Here is a 24,248-nt window from a genome sequence, read left to right as displayed (position 1 = left end):
AAAGTAGTTACTGTTAAAGATTGCAAGGAATAACTCCTAATAAAATACCTGTTTTATAGAAAAAGGATGATTTTAAGTGAAATAGGTAAAATTATTAATGCCATCAACCTTTACTGTCTTTTAAAGTGTCCAAATATCCCCTGCATAATTTGCATTGAAAAAAGATATTTATCTACTCCTACTACCTTATTTTTTCTAGGTCTTTGATTGAAATTATTTTTTTTTAAGATCACTATTCTTAAAAAAATTTGTTACTCAATAACCATTATTGGAATAGTGTTTTCTTCCATCATTTTTCTTAATGTAAATAGAGCATTTTAATTCCATTTTGCAACTACATTTGGGTTGGCTTCCTGGAGACTTAAGCAGCAGTTTTGCTGGTACATTGCTTGGTAAAGAGCTCTCTGGGTTTTAAACAACTATTTTTTAAATGAACCTTTGAAACATAGCCTTTTTTGTTAAATTTAAAAATGAATAATTACCCACCCCACCCCACTCCCCCGCGAAAAAAAAATCTACCCACTTTAAATAAACAAAACACAGATTCTTTGAAAGAGAGAACAGAAGTGAATTCTAGAGTAAAATTGCAGATGGGAGAGGAGGTACTCCCACCTGGGTTCCTTTATTTCTCATCTCTTTTAGAGAATTTTTCTCTGCTTGGCCCTTTGAAAGTTTTACCTTTGGTCTGTTTAAAGGGTCTCTTTCTTTACAAATGTGGAGATCAAAGTGAAAGAATTCAAGAGAATATTCCTATGTTTGGGGAAAATGTAAGCAAAGATAGGTGACAGTTTCTCAACAGGATTACTGTTGTCATTTTGAGAGGGTGGCTTTTTGGAGTTTCTCTCATAATGCAGGTTCCAGGACATTGACTGCTGGTAGCAACTCCCAGTTATTGAGAAAATTATAGAAGTACTTACTCCCCCTAAATTAAAATGTTCCTGTGAGATATACCACTAGAAAAGGAGGCTTTCTAGTGATGAAATCCTATTCCAGCAAATACCTAAGTCTGCCAGTTGTTTACTTTAGAATATATTTTGCAACAGTGTTAAATATATTCTAAGAAAGAACTTCCTTAAAGGGCTCACGGAGATATCTGGCAAGGTTTCATTCCTGTTGTTGCAAGTTAGAAGATATAACTTTCTCTAACTTGGTAGTCATGAAATTCACATGAAGTATTTTGACTGAAAATTTGAAAAGTTTGCTGTGGCTCATTAACAGTCTATGAGTACTCAAGTTAGATCTTCTTTTTATATAGAGAGATGATTAGTTTTTTACTGTTACTTTCCAAAATTGTGTAGGTAATCATACACATATATGAAACAAATATAGCAAGATCTAAATTTGTTTTTAAGTGCCAAAATTTTTCTGTTTGTAATTATACATTAAATTTCTGAAGATAGGAAAATCATATTCTTACTTATCCCACTCTTATGAATTTCCCTCCCATACATTTCAATAGATTCTGAAAGGTCTGAATCTCAAAATTAAGTCTGGAGAGACAGTAGCCTTGGTCGGCCCCAACGGCAGTGGGAAGAGTACGGCAGTCCAGCTTCTGCAGAGGTTATATGATCCTGATGACGGCTTTGTAAGTGCACCTAGCAAGATCATGTACAGTCCACACAACGAGATGTGGAAATGCCCACCTGTTACAGAGAACGTACAGCTATGTGAACTGTTAAGTTTTAACAGTGGGGCTGGGAGAGAATCCATATTGTTTTCTCTCTTGCATATTAATTCATTGAGCAAGTATTTATTGAGCACCTACCAAGAGCCAGACATTGTTCTATGTGCTGGGAATACACTGCTGAACAAAGCAAAAAAACCTCTCTGCCCTCATCAAGTTTACATTCTAATAAGCAGAGACAGACCATAAATCAAATCAGTAAATTATATAATGTTAGAAGATAATAAATGCTGTAGAGAAAAATAACTAGTAATTTGTAATACCCAGAACTTAACAAGAATTTCAGTCTCTCAAAACATCCCAGTAGAATAACATCTGCAGAAAATATGCACTTTCATTTTTTTCATCATCCATATGTTGCACTTAATTTTTTAACCTGTGAATAGCATAGAAAACAAGACTATGATAGTCACAGATGCATAATTTGTAATGCTTCTATTCAGTTTTTCAACTGTTACTTGTATTAAAAGAAAATCTACTCTTCTGAAACATAAATTTGACATTTTCTTAAGTCTTTATGTGGAGTATACTAGACCTATGTATTCATGCTAATATTGAATAAATTATTGGCTAAGCATCCCTATATAAAGCAGTTGCATGGAATACCCATTACCTGACAGAATACCAGTTGGTGTGAAATACCAGAGTTATGATTATCATACCTTGGCTTCTGTCATTGAAATATGTAGGGATAATGAATAATGGTATTTTCTATGGGGAATACAATGTTCATTTAAGATTGTTTATAGCAGGGAGTAAAATGCACTTTTATCTTTTGCAGAGGATTGTGGTGTTGAAGGGAAGGAAGGACATTTCCTAGAAAACAATGCAGAGGTCACATAAGTCTTAAAATAACAAAACTGAAGTTTTTTACATGTGTCTGCATAATAACATTTGTGACCCCTAGAGTATATATCATCATACCTAATTTGCAGATCCTGTTAGCCTTAGTGTTAGGGCTTCCCGGGTGCCTCAGACAGTAAAGAATCTGCCTGTAATGCAAGAGACCCTGGTTCAATCCGGGTCAGGAAGATCTCCTGGAGAAGGGAATAACTACTCACTCCGGTATTCTTGCCTAGAAAATTCCATGGATAGAGGAGCCTGGCAGGTTATAGTCTGTGGGGTAGAGTAAAGATATTCATACAGTTTGACCAAATTTTAAGTCCATTTTTTTAGGTTTTATTAGTTCCCAACTACCAGAAAAAGTCTATTGGCAATGTACTTGCTATACATACTTTATCAAAATATAGTCAGTCTTTGTTTCCTGAAACAACCTGCTTCTCAGCTTATGTTTTGGAGTAGTAAAAAAGGTTTTAACCCAATGCGGTGGAAAATACCACAATGATTCATTCCTTTGGATTTGTAGATCACTGTGGATGGTAACGACATCAGAACTTTAAATGTGCAGCATTATCGAAAACATTTTGGAGTGGTCAGCCAAGAGCCTGTTTTGTTTGGAACCACCATTAATAACAATATTAGATATGGACAAGATGGTGTGACTAATGAAGACATTGAGAAAGCAGCAAAGGAAGCAAATGCTTATGATTTTATAATGGAATTTCCCAAGGTAAGTACACTATGTAACCTATATTCTTAGCTTAAACCTAAAGCACTGAGATATTCCAAAATAAGTTAAATAATGATAACATCTACAGAGTAAGGGAAGTGTGATTAATATTTGCATTGTCCTAGATGAAATATCTATAAATGAGAGAGCATGATAAAACCCAAAGAATACATTGTTGAAAGGTCAATTTTTAAAATCTGTTTTGTTCTTACTAGTTGTTACTGCTAATGGAAAAGAAAAATAAAGGGTATATTAAAACATAACAAAGAAACATGAAACAAAATCATCGGTCCATCCTGAGAAATGTGTATCTGCAAAATGTTGATTTGCAAGGCCATCTTGTGGCTAAGAGTGGGAATGTCACACGCAAAGTTCAAATTGGTTCTGTGTTAAGGCAAAGGAAAAAATTTTGTTTTTGAAGTATATGGAACTACTGTTGGATAAGAAATGTGACATTATAGTTGGAAAGAGATACAATAAACTATAATTTGGGGTATTAGGACATATAAGATCCTAATGGATATTTAAAATTGATAAAGAGCTATAAAAACATTTATATTTCTTAAAGTATTTGTTCATTAGTAGCATTTCATTTTCAGTTTTTCATTTCATTTTCAATTTCATCCCAGTATCACCTGAAATTATTATGGGGAGCACCTTGTGAAGCAAGAGAGGATGATATGTGAATTTAAAATGCAAATAAAATTCTAACATCCCAGAAGGCAATAATAACAAAAAAGTTATTTTAATGACTTTATTTTACAAACCACATTCCATAGGTCATAATAATTTTGTTCTTTTTTTTTCCATAAAATGTTTGTTATGCTGTTTATGCCTCCTTCCCCCATTATTTAGGGTCATACTTAGGACAGAAAAGTTATTCTTTGAGGTCATTCTTTGCCTTATGGTTTGGGAAAACACAAACTTCCTTTTTTTGACCTTCATTCAACACTTTCACTGACTTTTTTCCCTCAAAAAAAAAAAAAATGATCCTCAGTTTTCCACTTGGAATTAAGGAGTTTTCTGGTGCCTCTTTAGTCATTTTTTGAACTGTGGTGTTGAAGACTCTTGAAGAGTCCCTTGGACTGTAAGGAGATCCATCCAGTCAATCCTAAAGGAACTCAGTCCTGAATATTCATTGGAAGGACTGATGCTGAAGCTGAAACTTCAATACTTTGGCCACTTGATGTGAAGAACTGACACATTGGAAAAAACCCTGATGCTAGGAAAGATTGAAGGTGGGAGGAGAAGGGAAAGACAGAGGATGAGATGGTTGATTGGCATCATCTAATCAATGGACATGAGTTTGAGTAAGCTCTGGGAGTTGTTGATGGACAAGGAAGCCTGGTGTGCTGCAGTTCATGGGGTTGCAAAGAGTTGGACACGACTGAGTGACTGAACTGAACTGAACTGAAGTCATTCCCTGTAAGTTATGACTTATTTTTACTAAAAGTCCAATATTTACACAAAGGTGTTCCTTACTATAAATCTAATAGTAAATGCTAAAGATATAATCCAAAGAACAAATTAAATTGCTGGTTTATTATGATAGAAGCTAAATTCCACAGCCATGATGGTTAAACTGGGACATAAGAATAAACATAATAATAAATAAAAGTTACAGAAGTGACTTCATATAGGTGAAAATTTAGGGAAAGCTATACTCAAAAATAAATCCATTTCTGGGCTTTTTATCTTGTTCCAGTGGTCTATATTCCTGTTTTTGTGCCAGTACCATACTGTTTTGATGACTGTAGCTTTGTAGTATAATCTGAAGTCAGGAAAGTAGATTCCTCCAGCTCTATTTTTCTTTCTCAAGACAGCTTTGGCTATTCGGGATCTTTTGCATTTCCATATGAACTGTGAAATTTTTTGTTCGAGTTCTGTGAAAAATGCCATTGGTAATTTGATAGGGATCACATTGAATCTGTAGATTGAATTTGGTAGTGTAGTCATTTTCACAATATTGATTCTTCCTAGCCAGGAATATGGAATATCTCTCCATCTGTTTATGTCCTCTTTGATTTCTTTCATCAGTGTCTTATAATTTTCTGTGTACAGTTTTTTTTTCTCCGTAGGTAAGTTTATTCCTGGATTCTTTTTGTTGCAATGGTAAACGGGATTGATTCCTTAATTGCTCTTTCTGATTTTTCATTGTTAGTATATAGAAATGCAAGTGATTTCTGTGTATTGATTTTGTATCCTGCGACTTTGCTAAATTCACTGCTTAGCTCTATTAATTTTCTGATACTATCTTTAGGGAATCATGTCATCTGCAAACAGTGAGGGCTTTACTTCTTCTTTCCCAATCTGGATTCCATTTATTTCTTTTTCTTCTCTGATTGCTGAAGCTAGGACTTCCAGAACTATTATGAATAATAGTGGCAAAAGTGGACACCCTTGTCTTGTTCCTGATCTTAGGGGGAATGCTTTCAGTTTTTCACCATTGAGACTGGACAGCTACATGTAAAAGAATGAAATTAGAACACTTCCTAACACCATACACAAAGATAAAATGGATTAAAGACCTAAATGTAAGACCAGAAACTATCAAACTCTTAGAAAAAAACAGGCAGAACACTCGATGACATAAATCAAAGCAAGATCCTCTATGACCCACCTCCTAGAGTAATGGAAATAAAAACAAAAGTAAACAAGTAGGACCTGATTAAACTTAAAAGGTTTTGCACAGCAAAGGAAACTATAAGCAAGGTGAAAAGACAGCCCTCAGAATAGGAAAAAATAATAGCAAATGAAATAACTGACAAAGGATTAATTTCCAAAATATATAAGCAGCTCATACAACTCAATGCCAGAAAAACAAACAACCCAATCAAAAAGTGGAAAAAGACCTAAACAGACATTTCTTCAAAGAAGACATACAGATGGCTAACAAACACATGAAAAGATGCTCAACATCGCTAATTATTAGAAATGCAAATCAAAACCACAGTGAGACAGACATCACCTCACACCAGTCAGTATAGCCATCATAAAAAAGTCTACAGACAATAAATGCTGGAGAGGGTGTAGAGAAAAGGGGATGCTCTTGCACTGTTGATGGGAATGTAAACTGATACAGCCACTATGGAAGACAGTATGGAGATTCCTCGAAACACTAGGAATAAAACCACCATATGACCCAGCAATCCCACTCCTAGGCTACCCTGAGGAAACCAAAATTGAAAAAGACACATGTATCCCATTGTTCACTCTAGCACTGTTTGCAATAGCTAGAACATGGAAGCCACCTAGATGTCCATTGACAGATGAATGGATAAAGAAGTTGTGATCCATATATACAATGGGATATTACTCAGCCATAAAAAACAATGCATTTGAGTCAGTTCTGATGAGGTGGATGAACCTAGAACCTATTATACAGAGTGAAGTGAGTCAGAAAGAGAAAGATAAATACCATATTCTAACACATATATACAGAATCTAGAAGAACGGTACTGAAAAATTTATTTACAGGGCAGCAGTGGAGAAACAGACAGAGATAATAGGCTTGTGGACATGGGGAGAGGGGAGGAGAGGGTGAGATATAAGGAAAGAGTAACATGGAAACTTATATTACCATATGTAAAATAGATAGCCAATGGGAATTTGCTGTATGGCTCAGGAAACTCAAACAGGGGCTCTGTATCAACCTTGAGAGGGTGGGCTGGGGAGGGAGATGGAAGGGAGGTTCAAAAGGGAGGGGATATATGTATATCTATGGCTGATTCATGCTGAGGTTTGACAGAAAGCAACAAAATTCTGTAAAGCAATTATCCTTTAATTAAAAAATAAAAAGAAAAATAAATAAATATCATTAATCCTTCTATGATGTGCTTAGTCACTCAGTCATGTCCAACTCTTTGTGACCCAAGGACTATAACCCACCAGGCTCCTCTGTCCATGGGGATTCTCCAGGCAAGAATATTGGAATGGGTTGCTATGCCATCTTCCAGGGGGTCTTCCCAACCCAGGGATTTAACCCAGGTCTCCCGCAATACAGGCAGATTCTTTACCATCTGAGCCACCAGAGAAACCCAACTATGATACACACATATTTTTTAATTAGTATGTTAGGATTAACTGATACTTGCTAGCTTTTCCCCATGAACAGCCATAAAATGGACTAGAATATCTGAGGCATAGGACAATTGCTTCCAAGCATTAGATAAGCAGTAGCACAGAACTATGATTCCTGAGAGGAAGGAAACTCGAAGTCCATGAATGTCCAGCATGCTTCCTGGGAACCAATTATGACCCCATCACATCTCTGTAAAATGGAATTCAAAGAGAACATGTCAGTCCCACTGAGATAAAAGATAGAGACAGAATTTCAGGGCAGCTGAAGAAATTGAAGAGCCAAAATAAAAGAGTTGTGGACATGAGATGGGGGGCAGATGTCCATGTAAGCATCCTTTGGGAATCCTTCTCAGATATAAGATTACCCCTGGCTTACAGAAGAGCAGCTGCTACAAAGCTATAGTAGAGCAGAGATACTCAAAGTTAGGCAGTGTGGTGGAGCTGTTGAAAACACAACCCAGCCAGAGTGGAGAGGTCACATTAACACCTCTTTATACCTCAGGCATATAGCTGAGACACCAAAAAAAGTCACACCTTAGAAGTAAAGACCACACCTTAGAGTAAGGCTGACTCTAAATAATCTGCTCTAACAAAATCCTAAAACCAAGTGATGACAAGACCCTAAAGGAGACAGAACTTGGATATTGGGTCCTGTCCAGTTTTGAGGCTTTCTTTAGATGAGCAAGCTCCGGGTGATGATGAAGGACAGGGAAGCCTGGCTTCCCTGCAGTCCATGGGGTCGCAAAGAGTGAGTGACTGAACAACAACAGATTCACCACAACAAAGCATAAAACCAGGATGATCAGTCAATATTTGAATTGCCTAGGAGAGTGAAAGGGCTTCCCAGGTAGTGCTAGTGGTAAAGAACCCACCTACCAGTGCAGGAGATGTAAGAGACGCAAGCTCGATCTCTGGGTTGAGATCTCCTAGAAGAGGGCACAGCAACCCACTCCAGTATTCTTACCTGAAGAATCCCAAGGACAGAGGATCCTGGTGGGCTACAGTCCATATGGTCGGAAAGAGTTGCACATGACTGAGGTGACTTAGCAAACATGCATGCACGTGAGAGTCAAATCAACATTTTCCTCAGAATAAAACAGAACGGAGTCTCTTCAACATATTATGCACAGATTTCAATGTGTATTCTACAATATCTAGATGTGCAAAGAAACAGGAAACAATGATCCATAGGCGAAAAGAAAAAACCCATAATATCGATATTTGTCCACTTAAGCAAAATTTCAAGGGACTTCTGTGGCAGTCCAGTGGTTAAGACTTCCCCTTCTAGTGCAGGGGGTGCAAGTTCGATCCCTGGTCAGGAAGTTAAGATCCCACATGCCTCAGGGCCCCAAAACCAAAAACATTAATAAAAGAAGAAGAAGAAGCAATATTACAACAAATTCAATAAAGACTTTAAAAGTGGTCCACATCAAAAAAATCTTTAGGGCTTCCCTGGTAGCTCAGTGGTAAAGGATCCACCTGCCAATGCAGGAGACCCGGGTTTAATCCCTGGTCCGTAAGGATCCCACCTGACTCGAAGCAACTAAACCCATTCACCACAACTACTGCGCCTGTACTATAGAACTACTGCGCCCTCCCGCCGGAAATAAGGAAGCCCATGTGCCCGAGAGCCCATGATCAGCAGCAGGAGAAGCCACCACTATGAGAAGCCTGCACACTGCAACCAAAGAAAAGCCCACACAGCAAAGAAGACCCAGCACGGCCAAATAAATAAATAACACTATTTTTTTTAATCTATAAAAAATAAGTCTTTTTTTTAAAGTTTCAAAAAAAATTTCAAAATGCATGAAACAAAAACAATACATCTGAAAGGAGAAACAATGGGCCAAAGAACTCAACAGACATTTCTCCAAGGAAGACATACAGATGGCTAACAAACACATGAAAAGATGCTCAACATCACTCATTATCAGAGAAATGCAAATCAAAACCACAATGAGGTACCATTACACGCCAGTCAGGATGGCTGCTATCCAAAAGTCTACAAGCAATAAATGCTGGAGAGGGTGTGGAGAAAAGGGAACCCTCTTACACTGTTGGTGGGAATGCAAATTAGTACAGCCACTATGGAAAACAGTGTGGAGATTTCTTAAAAAGCTGGAAATAGAACTGCCATATGACCCAGCAATCCCACTCCTGGGCATACACACCAAGGAAACCAGATCTGAAAGAGACACGTGCACCCCAATGTTCATCGCAGCACTGTTTATAATAGCCAGGACATGGAAGCAACCTAGATGCCCATCAGCAGACGAATGGATGAGAAAGCTGTGGTACATATACACCATGGAATATTACTCAGCCATTAAAAAGAATTCATTTGAATCAGTTCTAATGAGATGGATGAAACTGGAGCCCATTATACAGAGTGAAGTAAGCCAGAAAGATAAAGACCATTACAGTATACTAACACATATATATGGACTTTAGAAAGATGGTAACGATAACCCTATATACAAAACAGAAAAAGAGACTCAGATGCATAGAACAGACTTGTGGACTCTGGGAGAAGGCGAGGGTGGGATGTTTCAAGAGAACAGCATTGAAACATGTATATTACCTAGGGTGAAACAGATCACCAGCCCAGGTTGGGTACACGAGACAAGTGCTCGGGCCTGGTGCACTGGGAAGACCCAGAGGGATCGGGTGGAGAGGGAGGTGGGAGGGGGGACTGGGATGGGGAATACATGTAAATCCATGGCTAATTCATTTCAATGTATGACAAAAACTACTGTAATGATGTAAAGTAATTAGCCTTCAACTAATAAAAATAAATGGAAAAAAAAAAATGAAAGGAGAAACAGGCAAATCCACAATTTTAGCTGAAGTCTCTAATACTTGACAGACCAAGTAGGCAAAAGATCTAAGGATATAGATAACCTCAACAATACTATCATCCAACTAGATATAACTGATATTTATAGGCAGTTTCACTCAATAACAGCATAAAACATTTTCCTTAAGTGCATGTGGAATGTTCACTGAGATAAACAATATTTTCGACATTGAAAGAAAAAACGTTTATAATTTCAAAGGAAACATACAAAGTATGTCCTTGGGCCACAATAGAATTAAAACGTAGACATCAATAACAGAAATATACCTGGAAAATCCACAAATATTTGAAAATTAAAGAACCTACTTCTAAATAATATGTGGTGCAAATAGGAAGGTTCAAGAAAAATAAAAAACTTTTGAAGTAAATAAAAATGAAAATACAAGGTATCTGTATTTGTGGAATACACTTGATCTTTCAACAACATGGGTTTGAACTGTACATATTCACTTATTCAGGAATCTTTTCCTAAAAATACACACTGTAGTACTACATGACCCCCAGCTGGTGGAATTCAAGGATGTGGACACAGAGGACTGATTGTAAAGCTATACTTGGATTTTTGACTGGATGGGAGTTGGTGTCCCTAGCACCTACATTGTTCAAGGATCAACTGCTTGAAGAGAAACTTACAACATCAAGTGCTTACTTTAGAAAAGGAAAAGATCTAAAATCCATTAACCGAGTTTACATCTTGAGAAACTAGAGTAAGAAGAGCAAATAAAACACAAAACAAGTAGAAGAGAAATAGACTAGAGCAGAAAACAGTAAAATTAAAAACAGAAAACATTAGAAACAGTCACTGTGAAACTAAAAGCTGGTTCCTTAAAAAGATCAATAAAATCAGTAAAATTATAGCAAGCCTGACTAAGAAACAAAAAAGAGAAGAGAAATTACAAATATCAAGGATCAAAGAAGGTACATCATTATTAATCCCAAAGACATTAAAAGGTTGATATAGGAATACTATGAACAAAGATATGCTTATAATGTTGACAATATAGAAGAGGTTCTATTCCCTGAAAGACACAGACCACAAAAACTCACTCAAATAGAAGTGGATAGGTAACCTTAATAAGATGTATAACTATGAAAAAAATAAACTGGTTCTCAGAATAGTAGAAACAACTACAAATGAAATTAAAAGTGGCATTCACAATAGCATTAAAAATATAAAATAGAATAAATATAATGAAAGATCTGTAAATCTTCTATGTGAAAACCATAGAACACTGCTTAGAGAAATTAAAGAATATCTAAATATAATAAATAAGATGTATCTTATTCATTGATTTAGAGATTGAATATTTTTACAGATATGCATTCTCCCCAAACCAATCTATAAATTTAATGCTATTTCAATCAAAATCTCAGCTGTCTTTTTCATGTGCAGAAGTCAACAAGCTGGTTAAAAATTTATTTAGGAATCTAAAGGACCAATAATAGTCAAAACAATTTTGGAAAAAGAGCAGCAAAACTGGAAGACCTACAATAGTTAATTTTAAGGCAGCAATTAAGACAGTGATAACTACCTAACAGCGGGTTTCCCAGGTGGTGCGATGGTAATGCAAGACACATAGGAGATGCAGGTTCAGTCCCTGGGTTGGAAAGACCCCTGGAGTAGAAAATGACAACCCACTCCAGTATTCTTGCCTGTAAATTTCCAAGGACAGAGGAGCCTGGCAGGGTACAGTCCATGGGGTCGCAAAGGGTCAGACACAGCTGAGCATACACACACGTTGACATAACAATGGAGGTGTAAGTCAGTGGAACACAACATAGAGTCTAGAAATAGACCCACATATATCTAGTGAATTGATTTTTGACAAAGCCAGTGTAATTCAGTGGGAGAGAGGAAACTCTTTTCAACAAATGGTGCTGGAAAAATTGGATATCCATATGTTAAAAAAAAAGAAATGTGGCTCTTACCTCATACTATATACACATATAATTTACCATGAATCTTAGACCAAGTGAAACTTAAGCCATCAAACTTCAAAAATAAGTGCACACTCTGTGATTCTATTTATATGAAATTGTAGAACTAGCAAAATTAATTTATAGTGATAAATATCAAATCAATGGTATCTGAGGCAAGGTGTGGGTTTTGACTGGAAATGGCCATTTGGAACATTTCTAAGATGATAGAAATTTTCTATTTTTATTTGGATGGTAATAACATGGATACATTCATTTTTCAAAACTCATAGAACTATTCTTTTAAAATGGATGCATTTTATTATGAAAAATTATTCATCAATAAGGTGTGTGTGTATATATATATATACTTTTTTTTTTTTTAATATGGGGCTTTCCAGATGGTGCTAGTGGTAAAGAACCCCCTTGCCAATGCAGGTTAGACATAAGAGGCACAGGTTTGATCCCTAGGTCGGGAAGATACCCTGGAGGAGGGCATTAAAACCCACTGCAGTATTCTTGCCTGGAGAATCCCATGGACAGAGGAGCCTGGCAGGCTATTGCCCATAGGGTCGCAAAAAGTCAAACATAAATGAAGAGACTTAGCATGCACATTTTTAATGTAAAGGTCAAACTCTAGAAGTTAAAAGTTTAGAAATATTATTTGAAAGTAAGTCCTTGAAGAAATGAAGTTTGAATCAGGGACTTAGCACAATAGAATATTACTAATTATGCTTCATTAGTTCTAGAAATTACCTCCAACTTCAAATATCTAAAAATATCTACTTTGTTAAAGACATATATATCAAAAAACAGTAAAAGAAGGCCCAAAAAGTCTCCCAAGATTGAAAAAATGTTTTGAGGAAGAAGTTTGTTTTTGCAATAATCTTTTTCGTACTATTTTTCAAAATGTAAAGCAAATTATGGATAATACATTAAATTACTAATAAACATTTTAAATAAATTATTTGTACTACAGTGTTTCTATTAAAGATACCAGTGCATTTTAAAAGTGTCTTTAAAACTTTGAAAATTGGTTCAAATTATTGTTAATCTTCCTTAAAATCCTAGATTATGCTATGTCCTCATTTTTTTTTAGTCCTAGCCAAATTTTTCTTTGGTCTTCTCTTCAATAGATTATTTTTAAAATGGTTGTTTATTTTTACAAAGAACAAATCATAGATCAAATACTATCCAGGCTGCAGCAGTGATTAATCTGGCATTAAAACACAACTATTTGGGGGAGAATGATTTCACATATGTATTTGAGTCCCTTTGCTGTTTGCCTGAAACTGTTAACAACATTGTTAATCGGCTATACCCCAATACAAAATAAAAAGTTCAATTAGTAAAAAAATGAGAAAAAAAAATGCACAACTGTGACTGCCGTTTCCTGTTCTAATCATCTGACCATGCTGCCTTCTGTTTCTGTTTTCTTTCCTCATTTTCATTAGAAATTTAATACCTTGGTAGGGGAAAAAGGAGCTCAAATGAGTGGAGGACAGAAACAGAGAATCGCAATTGCTCGAGCTTTAGTTCGAAACCCGAAGATTCTGATCTTAGATGAGGCTACGTCTGCCTTAGATACAGAAAGCGAATCAGTAGTTCAAGCTGCACTGGTGAAGGTAAGTAAGCAGACTCATTATTTTAATATTTCTGGTTCAGCACTTTTTTTAAATACAAAAAAGTATGGCTCCATAGTGGATTATTTATTCATTTCAGAGCCCTCCTTAAGTTATGAATTCAGAGTGTTCATCCTTGTAAAAACTTTGGTAATGTTTATAGGAAGTGATTTGGAGGAGAAAAGAAGATGCTATGCTTGGTGTTAAAATATATATGAGGCTCATAACCAAGCAATCATCCCGTATATATAGGTCTGCATCCCATTCCAACAGGTCTACACTTTCCACCTCCCCAGGGTAACTCCATACCCCTACCACAATTATAATCACATCCGCCCTTTGTCTCTTCCATATACAGCTATGGGGTTCTCTTCTCTGACCATTTTTTCCTCTCTAGGGTAATCCCAGAGTACTCATTTTAACTTAATTTCACTTCAAGTGGAGAAGTATACCATGTGGTTTGCCTTGACCTTGAACCATCCTCCTCAACATCCCTAAGGCCCTGATGCTGCCTTCCTACTCACTGTGTGGATGCATGCTAAGTCGCTTCAGTCGTGTCCAACTCTTTGAGACCCTATGGACTATAGCCTGCCAGGCTCCTCTGTCCGTGGGATTCTCCAGGCAAGAATACTGGAGTGAGTTGTCATGCCCTCCTCCAGGGGACCTTCCCAACCCAGGGATTGAACCCACATCTCCTGCGGCTCGTGCATTGCTGGCAGATTCGTTACTGCTGAGTCAACAGGGAAGCCCCCTACTCACTATAAGCTGCTAAATATGCTTCATGGCCACAATGCAGAATTGGCCTTTTACCAAAATGCACTGCATCTGGGAAGGTAGTTAGTGGTGGTGTCATGAAAAACCATAGAATACTTTTTCCAGTAACGAAACCCTCTTTGCAGTCACGGTCTTCAACTTGCAAATCAGAGTTTATAAATTTTTACCTTGTTTCCATCTCACATGATAAGAGTACCACAAGTTGCTCATATTTCTTATTTTCATAAAATAAATAATATGAAAATCCATGTTCATTGTAGACACTTTGCCAGTTTGGTTCATTTTGGTGAAGAAATGATTATTTCCTCAAAAGCATGACTCATACTCTATTCATTTCTTAACACTTAATAACTAAGACAGGGCTCTATTTATAGAATACACTCAAATTGTGTATACTAATGATGATGTTTAGTTACTTAAGGCTTGAATGTACTAAAAAATTATTAGATTTAACTGTCTCAAATTACATAATTTTTCTAGTTTTATTGAAATATAATCAACATACATATATAAGATTTTTTTTAATATTATACTAGGCTCTGAAGTTGTTTACAGGTTAAATGTTGTGCCCATTGCCTTTTCATTCAATATGTTAATCACTTCAGGCAATCAAAACTTATTCAGACTTTCAAAAATACAGTAAGTCCCCTACATATGAACAGGTTCCATTCTGAGAGTGCATTTTTAAGTTCAGTTTGTTAGTAAAGCCAACGAAGATAGCCTGGGTACCCAACTAATACAATTGGCTATATAGTGCTGTACTGTAATAGGTTTATAATACTTTTCACACAACAAATCCATTAAAAACAAACAAACACAAAAAATAAAACATTTTTAATCTTACAGTACAGTATCTTGAAAAGTATGGTACAGTACCAGCTATATCACCTCTGCTTTTACACTTGCTTCCAGACATCATTGGCTTGAAATAAAGATGCTGTACTCTATATAGTATTGTATAGTAAAGCACAGCAAAGCACAGCCACTTGTAGAGAATGCACACAAGTGATGATATATATCAGACATGTGAACTAACTTACATGATTGGACATGAGAAACATCTTTGAAAGTTCACAACTTGCAGGGGTGACTTACTGCAAATAGTTGCTTAGAGTCATGATAAACTAATCAATATTTTTTTCTACTGCTTGAAATGAAATCTATATCATAAGGTAAAAGATAAAAATACAAAATGCTTGCAAATGATTATTACAAGTATATATTTTAAAAATTCAATTACTGTTACTCTTTTCCAGTTTTTAAAGGGTGTAATTAAATCAGCGTTATAGAGATGTATAGGTGTGAAACTGTACGGAGACTTTGCTGATCTTTTGTGAGGTGAGGGTAAATGGTTACTCTGGGGTGACAGCTCGTTAAATATATATGCCTTGGTATTTAATTGGCGTGTGGTGCAGAGGAGAGTTGGGGCTTCCCCAGTGCCTCAGTGGTAAAGAATCTGCCTCTGATGTGGAAGACGCAGGAGACCTGGGTTCGATCCCTGGGTTGGGAAGATCCCCTGGAGGAGAGCATGACAACCCACTCTAGTATTCTTACCTGGAGAATTCCTTAGACAGAGGAGCCTAACAGGCTGCACAGGAAAAGCTATGAACACTCCAGTGCCATGAGAGTTCTGTACACCCACTACACAGATGGTGATTGTGAAACCAAGCTTTAAAGAGGTCCCACCTAAAGAGGGTAGGGCATCCAACAGGTCTCATTTCTGCTCAGACATCTGTCTATAAATTCCAGAACCCTGTGGCATGATACAGCCTAATCCACAGCAGTTAACAGATTTTTATAGCTCAAAATATCATGTAAACCACTAGCCAGCAAAGATGGAACAATAAAAATGTATTCTTTCTCACTGGTGAATGCAGCATCCACCTCCTTCCATACCCAGCCTTCAGATATCCTCCCAACCCCTCCTCTCCATTACCCCATCGTCTTCCTTTTGTATGAAGCTCTATAACCAGCAAAACTAATCAATTGTGATAAAAAAAAAATCAAATCAGTAGTTTACTGGAGGCAGGGGGTGGGTTTTGACTGAAAAGGGGCATGAGGGGAATATTACTATTGTCCTTACTTGGATTATTGCAATGGCTATCTCCCACAGGCTTCCTTGGTGTTAGATGATAAAGAATCCAGGTTCAATCCCTGGGTTGGGAAGACATCCTGGAGAAGGAAATGGCAACTCACTCAAGTACTCTTGGCTAGATAATCTCATGAGCAGAGGAGCCTGGCTGGCTACAGTCCATGGGGTCACAAAGAGTTGGACATGACTGAGCGACTAACACACAACATGGCATCTCACATACTACTCACTTCAGTCTGTTCTCAGCACAGCACGCAGACAATATTACTAAGATGGAAATTTGGTCATGTTGCCCTTCTGCTTCAAGCCCTTCGATGGTTCCTTTCCTTCTCACTCTAAGTAAAAACCAAACTCCTTACAGAAGCTATAAGGTTCTATGGAGTTGGGCACCAGGCTCTTTCTGGAACCTCACATCCTACCACTCTGTCCCGCATTGGGTACCCCTTAAACATACCATAGCCCTTTATGTCAGCTAATACATTATACACATATTTGTTTATTTTCTCTCTTCCCCTACTAAAATATCTACTCTCCTCTACTAAAACATCTGCTCTCTATTATCAAAGGCATTGATTGGTTAACTGCAGCATACTCAGCAATAGAACAATGCCTGGCCCTCATTAGACAGTCAATAAATATTTGTTGAATAGTGTTTGGATGACTGTGATATAGAAGAGTTTCAAGGCCTGAAGTGCTCTTTTCTGGATTTTTTTTAGTTTAGGCTTGCTACCATCTAGTTTTGCTTCACTAATATTGTTCAAGAGGAGGATTTAGGATCAGTGGATAAAGATCTATACAACAGCTATAGAGTTTTACTCTGCTACTGGTTTGGACCTGGTGTGCCAATGCAGCAGGCTTCCAAGCTGTCCTACTATGAGGAGGCATGAACACCTGCGAGCCCCTGGGGAAGCAGGGAAAGCCCATGTTGATTTTAGAATTAAGCCTGTGAAAGCTCTTTGAAATGTTAAAAGTTGTATGCAAATCTAAGGAATAATTATTAAGGGAGGTTCAGCTATACCACGTCAGTGGAGAACCTTAAAAAGGCCCTTTGCTGATTATGAAAGATGGGTTTCCATCACAGGTTTATTCTTTGAAGAGTCTGAGCCACTTTGTTGCAACAACCATGGGCTTTTCTTTATCATCATTTCTGTTTCTGATATGATGCATTCTGTTGGTCTTCCTCTGAAGTCCCTTACATTGTATTTATACTACTTGGAGAATTAATAAGTAAGTTGGTATATTATATTAAGCTGTGGGCTACTTTATTAAATTAAGCCCCAAGAAGTGAGGTTAATTATATTACACCCACAGATGCATACCAATACATACACACACACATATGTTTTGGTTTGTTAAATATCTTTCTCTTTATATGTGGAATTGGAAATACTTTAGATCTTTTTCTTTCTGCCCTCCCTGTTTTTAAAACTATTTGTTAATAGTTGGGAACAGAAAGGGAATTTCTACAAGGGAAATTCCTTGGCTGCAATTTAATTAGGAAAACAAAGGTAACATAGATAATACCTCATCCCAAAGCATCATGAGACATTTTACAAGCTTGCTTAATCAAGCTCACATGCATAAGCCTTGGTGTTAAGTTATAGGCCACTAACTCCTTTTAGAATAGTGTTTTTCCCCATTTGATAGATCAAGGGCCGATTGAGAATCTAAGAAAGGGAAAAATAAACCACTGTAAATTTTCCCAAAAATCTGCAAATGCACTTGTACACCAAGATTTATGTATAATATTGAGGGGTTCATAGACCCCCTGAAGCCATTCATAAGTCATTATTTTAGGTGGAATAATGGAACAGATAAATAAGAAAAACTAATCCTTACAAGAACCCAGTGAAAGTTGTACATTTATTCTCCTGTTTCACAGATGTGTAAACTGAACCACGGGGAGGTTGAGTAATAACTAGGAAGCAGTGAAGCCAGAACCTGGACCCAGACAGTCAGCCCTCTAGCTCATCCATGTAACCCCCATGGTTCAGCTCAGTTCAGTCGCTCAGTCGTGTCCGACTCTGAGACCCTATGGACAGCAGCACACCAGGCTTCCCTGTCCATCACCAACTCCCAGAGCTTACTCAGATTCATGTCCATCCAGTCAGTGATGCCATCAAACCATCTAATCCTTCGTTGTCCCCTTCTCCTCCTGCCTTCAATCTTTCCCAGCATCAGAGTCTCTTCAAATGAGTCAGTTCTTTGTATCAGGTGGTCAAAGTATTGGAGTTTCAGCTTCAGCATCAGTCCTTCCAATGAATATTCAGGACTGATTTCCTTTAGAATTGACTGGTTGGATCTCCTGCAGTCCAAGGGACTCTCAAGAGTCTTCTCCAACACCACAGCTCAAAAGCATCAATTCTTCGGTGCTCAGCTTTCCTTATAGTCCAAATCTCACATCTGTACATGACTACTGGAAAAACCATAGCTTTGACTAGACAGACCTTCGTTAGCAAGGTAATGTCTCTGCTTTTTAATATGCTGTCTAGGTTGGTCATAGCTTTTCTTCCAAGGAGCAAATGTCTTTTAATTTCATGGCTGCAGTCACTGTCTGCATTGATTTTGGAGCCCAAGAAAATTAAGTCTGTCACTGTTTCCATTGTTTCCTGTCTATTTGCCATGAAGTGATGGGACTAGATGCCATGGTCTCAGTTTTTTGAATGTCAAGTTTTAAGCCAGCTTTTTTTACTCCCCTCTTTCAGCTTCATCAAGAGGCTCTTTAGTTCCTCTTCACTTTTTGCCACAAGGGCAGTGTTATCTGCATATCTGAGATTATTAATATTTCTCCCAGCAGTCTTGATTCCAGTTTGTGCTTCATCCAGCTTGGCATTCGGAATGCTGTACTCTGCATATAAGTTAAATAAGCAGGGTGACAGTATGCAGCCTGACATACTCTTTTCCCAATTTAGAACCAGTTTGTTGTTCCATGTCCGGTTCTAACTGTTACTTCTTTACCTGCATACAGATTTCTCAGGAGGCAGGTAAGGTGGTCTGATATTCCCATCTCTTTAAGAATTTTCCATGGTTTTTTATGATCCACACAGTCAAATGCTTTGGCATAATCAATAAAGCAAAAGTAGATGTTTTTCTGGAACTCTCGTGCTTTCTTGATGACCCAAAAGATGATGGCAATTTGATCTCTGGTTCCTCTGCCTTTTCTAAATCCAGCTTGAACATCTGGAAGTTCACGGTTCACATACTGTTGAAGCCTGCCTTGGAGAATTTTGAGCATTACTTTGCTAACATGTGAGATGAGGGCAATTGTGTGGTAGTGAACATTCTTTGGCATTGCCTTTCTTTGGGATTGGTATGAAAAATTGGTTTTCAGTCCTGTGGCCACTGCTGAGCTTTCCAAATTTGCTGGCATATTGAGTGCACCAACATGGTATATTGCCACCATGGTATATTGCCTCATTGATCTGCTAGAACTTGAGGCTAAATTTGAAACCAGGTTGCTCTTCAAATCTAGCCTCTTATGAACTTACTTAAATGATCCAGCAATTCCACTTCTGGGTAAAGTGAGTAAGTGAAAGGTCCTCAGTCATGTTCATGTCCAACTCTTTGTGACCCCATGGACTTTAGCCCACCAGGCTCCTCAGGTCCATGGGATTCTTCAGGCAAGAATACTAGAGTGGGTTTCCTTTCCTTCTCCAGGGGATCTTTCTAACCCAGGGATCAAACCTGGGTCTCCTGCACTGCAGGCAGATTCTTTACCATCTGAGCCACCAGGGAAGCCACCTCTGGATATAACCAAAAAGAATTAAAACTGGGAACTCAAATAGATATGTGCATGCCAGCATTCACAGTAGCATCTTTCACAAAAGGTGGAAACAACACAAACATCCATTGACAGATGAATGAGGGATCAAAACATGGAAAGTATACACAGTGGAACAGTTCTTAGTCTTAAGCCTGAAGAGTGTTCTGATATGTTCTGTAACATGGATGACCCTGGAAGACACATGCTCACAGAAACAAGACAGACACAAAAAGACAACATTGTGTGATTACACTTATCTTAGATACCTAGAATAGTAGAATTCATAGCAAGTGGAGTAGAGGTTACCAGGGGCTAAGGGAAAGGGGGAATCGGGAGTTATGGTTTAAAGGGTATGGAGTTTCAGTATGGGATGAAGAAAAAGTTTCTAGAACTAGAGAGCAGTGATGGTTGCACAACAATGTGAATATACCTGAAACCACTAAAGTCCACTTAAAGATGTTAAAATTAGTTTAAATTTTTGTGTTATTTTACTACACAAAAGAGGAATAATCTAAGTCTGAGCGTAGAAGAATAGTGACACAGACAAAATTGATCACTCAGATCCAGGAGGACTTTAACCTTAAAAATGCACAACACACAGTGACAACACAGCAAACATAGCTAATATTTTTTAATTTATAAATTTATATGGAATACAATCTATAAAAATATTAAATCACTGTTATATAACTGAAACTAATATAATTTGTAGGTCAAGAATATGTCAATAAAAAATTGTTTTAATGGTTAGAATGGTAAATTTCATGTTATGTATGTTTTGCCAGCATTTAAAAAGAAACTATCTTCTTTCCAAACCATACTGCCTTCTTCGAAAAGAAACCCAGACTGTACCCCAAATTGAGACTCCCATCTGAGATTATAATAAACTTGTTTTTGTCCTTTTAAGTTGCTTATTTTGATCCTATTGTATATAGCTAGTAAATTTTTTTCCACAAATGAATTTAAATCATTTTTACTTATCAGGATACTTCAAAGCCTTTAAAAAACATAGTAAGAAACCTTTAAAATATATGAAAATATTTTCTCATGATATGGGTAGTTATCTTAGTGATTTCTGTGAATTTAATTATTCCTAAGCTTTGTCCTCCCCCACAAATAAGGAAAACTTCTATATAAGATATTGATTTTCCTTGTTTTTCTTGTTGTTCAACTGCTAAGTAGTGTCTGACTCTTTGTGACCCCATGGACTGCAGCACGCCAGGTTTCCCTGTCCTTCACCATCTCCCAGAGTTTTCTCAAACTCATCTCCATTTAGTTGGTGATACCATCCAACCATCTCGTCCTCTGTTGTCCCCTTCTCCCTCTGCCTTCAATCTTTCCCAGCATCGGAGTCTTTTCCAGTGAGTCAGCTCTTCACATCAGGTGGCCAAAGTATTGGAGTTTCAGCCTCAGCTTCAGTCCTTCCAATAAATATTCAGGATTGATTTCTTTTCAGACTGACTGGTTTGATCTCCTTGCAGTCCAAGGGAATCTCAAGAGTCTTCTCCAACACCACAGCTCAAAAGCACCAATTCTTCAGTGCTCAGCTTTATTTATGGTCCAACTCTCATATCTGTACATGACTACTGGAAAAACCATAGCTTTGACTATATGGACCTTTGTTGGCAAAGTAATATCTCTGCTCTTTAATACACTGCCTAGATTTGTCATAGCTTTTCTTCCAAGGAGCAAGGGTCTTTTAATTTTGTGGCTGCAGTCACTATCTGCAGTGATTTTTGGAGCCCAAGAAAATTAAGTCTGTCACTGTTTCCATTGTTTCCTGTCTATTTGCCATGAAGTGATGGGACTAGATGCCATGATCTTAGTTTTTTGAATGTCAAGTTTTAAGCCAGCTTTTTCACTCCCCTCTTTCACTTTCATCAAGAGGCTCTTTAGTTCCTCTTCACTTTTTGCCATAAGGGCAGTGTTATCTGCATATCTGAGATTATTAATATTTCTCCCGGCAGTCTTGATTCCAGTTTGTGCTTCATCCAGCTTGGCATTCAGAATGATGTACTCTGCATATAAGTTAAATAAGCAGGGTAACAGTATATAGTCTGACATACTCCTTTCCCAATTTGGAACCAATTTGTTGTTCCATGTCTGGTTCTAACTGTTACTTCTTTACTTGCATACAAGTTTCTCAGGAGGCAGGTAAGCTGGTCTGGTATTCCCATCTCTTGTAAAATTTCCACAGCTTGTTGTGATCCACACAGTCAAAGGCTTTAGGGTAGTCAATGAAGCAAATGTTTTTCTGGAGTTTTTCTGCTTTTTCTGTGATCCAATTGATGTTGGTAACTGTTCTCTGGTTCCAACTGTTAGCAAATAAGACATGTTTAATGTATTGGTTTTTTTTGGTCAGCGCTCTGAGCTAGGTTAGACTTTATTTCCTCTTAGAAAAAAGATGAGCTAACTATTGTAACATTTTCTCTTCTTATTCACTATTTACTTCTTCATTTACTTTTTTTGGTAAGTTTATCCACAAATGTTAGCTTGTTAATAAAGTTAAAAGAAGGAAAATAGTATTAAATGATGATAATTTTATTATCTTCAATTGCCAAGTTGTTTGTTAAGTTATTTAGAAGTAATAATGAAGAGAATCTAGGATATAAAAAGAAAATTTTGTACTATAGAGTCCTATTCCAAGTTACTAACTAGGTAGTCCATATGGCTTCAACTCAGCAGAGTTTAGATTTTGAATGTGTTTTCCTTTCTAAAGGGTCTTAACCTAAGCACACATACATATTCACATGCAAGTTGAAAGAAAGAGATTGGGAAGGAGGTGAGTCCCTTATTATATATAGCTTCTAAGTGCTTAGTATTTTTCTTTTCATCACCACATTTTACAAAAGAGAAAGCATTCTTGGACAGGTGATGAGATGGGACAGTAAATTCTTATTGTTGAGCTGTGGAACCGATATTGACCCAGAAGAACACCAAGCCAATGGGCTCTCAACATCATGATGAGGTAGTTAAGACTTCCAAAATCCTGTGTTTCCTGTGTAACTCCAATACATATATACATACATATAGTCACTAAGTTGTGTGTGACTCTTGTGACCCCATGGACTGTAGCCTGCCAGGCTGCTCTGTCCATGGGATTCTCTGGGCAAGAATACTGGAGTGAGTTGCCATTTCCTCCTCCAGGGGATCTTCCCAATGAAGGGATCGAACCCAGGTCTCCCGCATGCAGGCAAATTCTTTACCTCTTTTACTCACTATGAGCTATGAGCGAAGCCCATATATAGAACTTCTTATAGCAGATGAGTTAAAATTTGGTAGCTAAGAAAGGTGGAAATTTGCAAAAGAGTAGTGAGAGGTTTGCCAGACTTTTTTTTGAAGTACTAGGGTTTTCCAGAAATCTCTTGAGGTGTGGAAGAAGGTGGGGAGGTGGGGTAGGATGAGTGGGTAGAGCTATGGTCAACAGTTCATACAGAGGAGTTACTCATTAATCTGTATTGTTTATTTAAACATATAAAGTTTCTATGTGTGCTTTCATTTGGTGAAAGTATTTTTCATCTTAAAGAAAAAGAGTTTGAAGACCACAGGCCTGGGTCATGGAGCACCTGTCATCCGTGGGCCCCAAGTCCACCTGAGGCAATCTTCTAGGAGGCAGTCAGTGAGAACTTGTGGTTCTGTAGCTTTCTTAGATCATGCTTACTGTTAGACACTAGAACTCTGTGTTTACAGGCTTCTCCAGAGAGTCTATTACCCCTGTTAATTGACCCAGCAGTCAAATGCAGGCCCTCTCAAATGCTCATAGCTTTTTATTGTTCTCCCTTCTTTTCCTGCTGCTCACTCTTGTTCAAGGCCTATGGCCGCCAATGGCGAGAAGCTAGCTGCCCTCCTCAGGCCCTTATCTCTACCCTATCAATTCTGGGAGAGATGT

General features: G+C 37.5%; 1 protein-coding gene across 1 annotated transcript in view; it reads left to right on the top strand.

The window, feature by feature from the left end:
• The window catches only part of ABCB5 (ATP binding cassette subfamily B member 5), a 117,044-nt gene that overhangs the window by 23,374 nt on the left and 69,422 nt on the right, over window positions 1-24,248 (top strand). Inside the window, exons 11-13 of the mRNA XM_070473281.1 lie at window positions 1,460-1,585; window positions 3,051-3,254; window positions 13,563-13,733. Of these exons, the coding sequence (XP_070329382.1) occupies window positions 1,460-1,585; window positions 3,051-3,254; window positions 13,563-13,733 (501 nt within the window). The remainder of the gene's footprint in view (window positions 1-1,459; window positions 1,586-3,050; window positions 3,255-13,562; window positions 13,734-24,248) is intronic.

Source organism: Odocoileus virginianus, chromosome 1 (assembly GCF_023699985.2).
Source record: "Odocoileus virginianus isolate 20LAN1187 ecotype Illinois chromosome 1, Ovbor_1.2, whole genome shotgun sequence".
Classification (NCBI taxonomy): Eukaryota; Metazoa; Chordata; class Mammalia; order Artiodactyla; family Cervidae; genus Odocoileus; species Odocoileus virginianus.
Note: the sequence above shows the minus strand (reverse complement) of the source record. Positions and strands in the feature narration are given on the sequence as shown.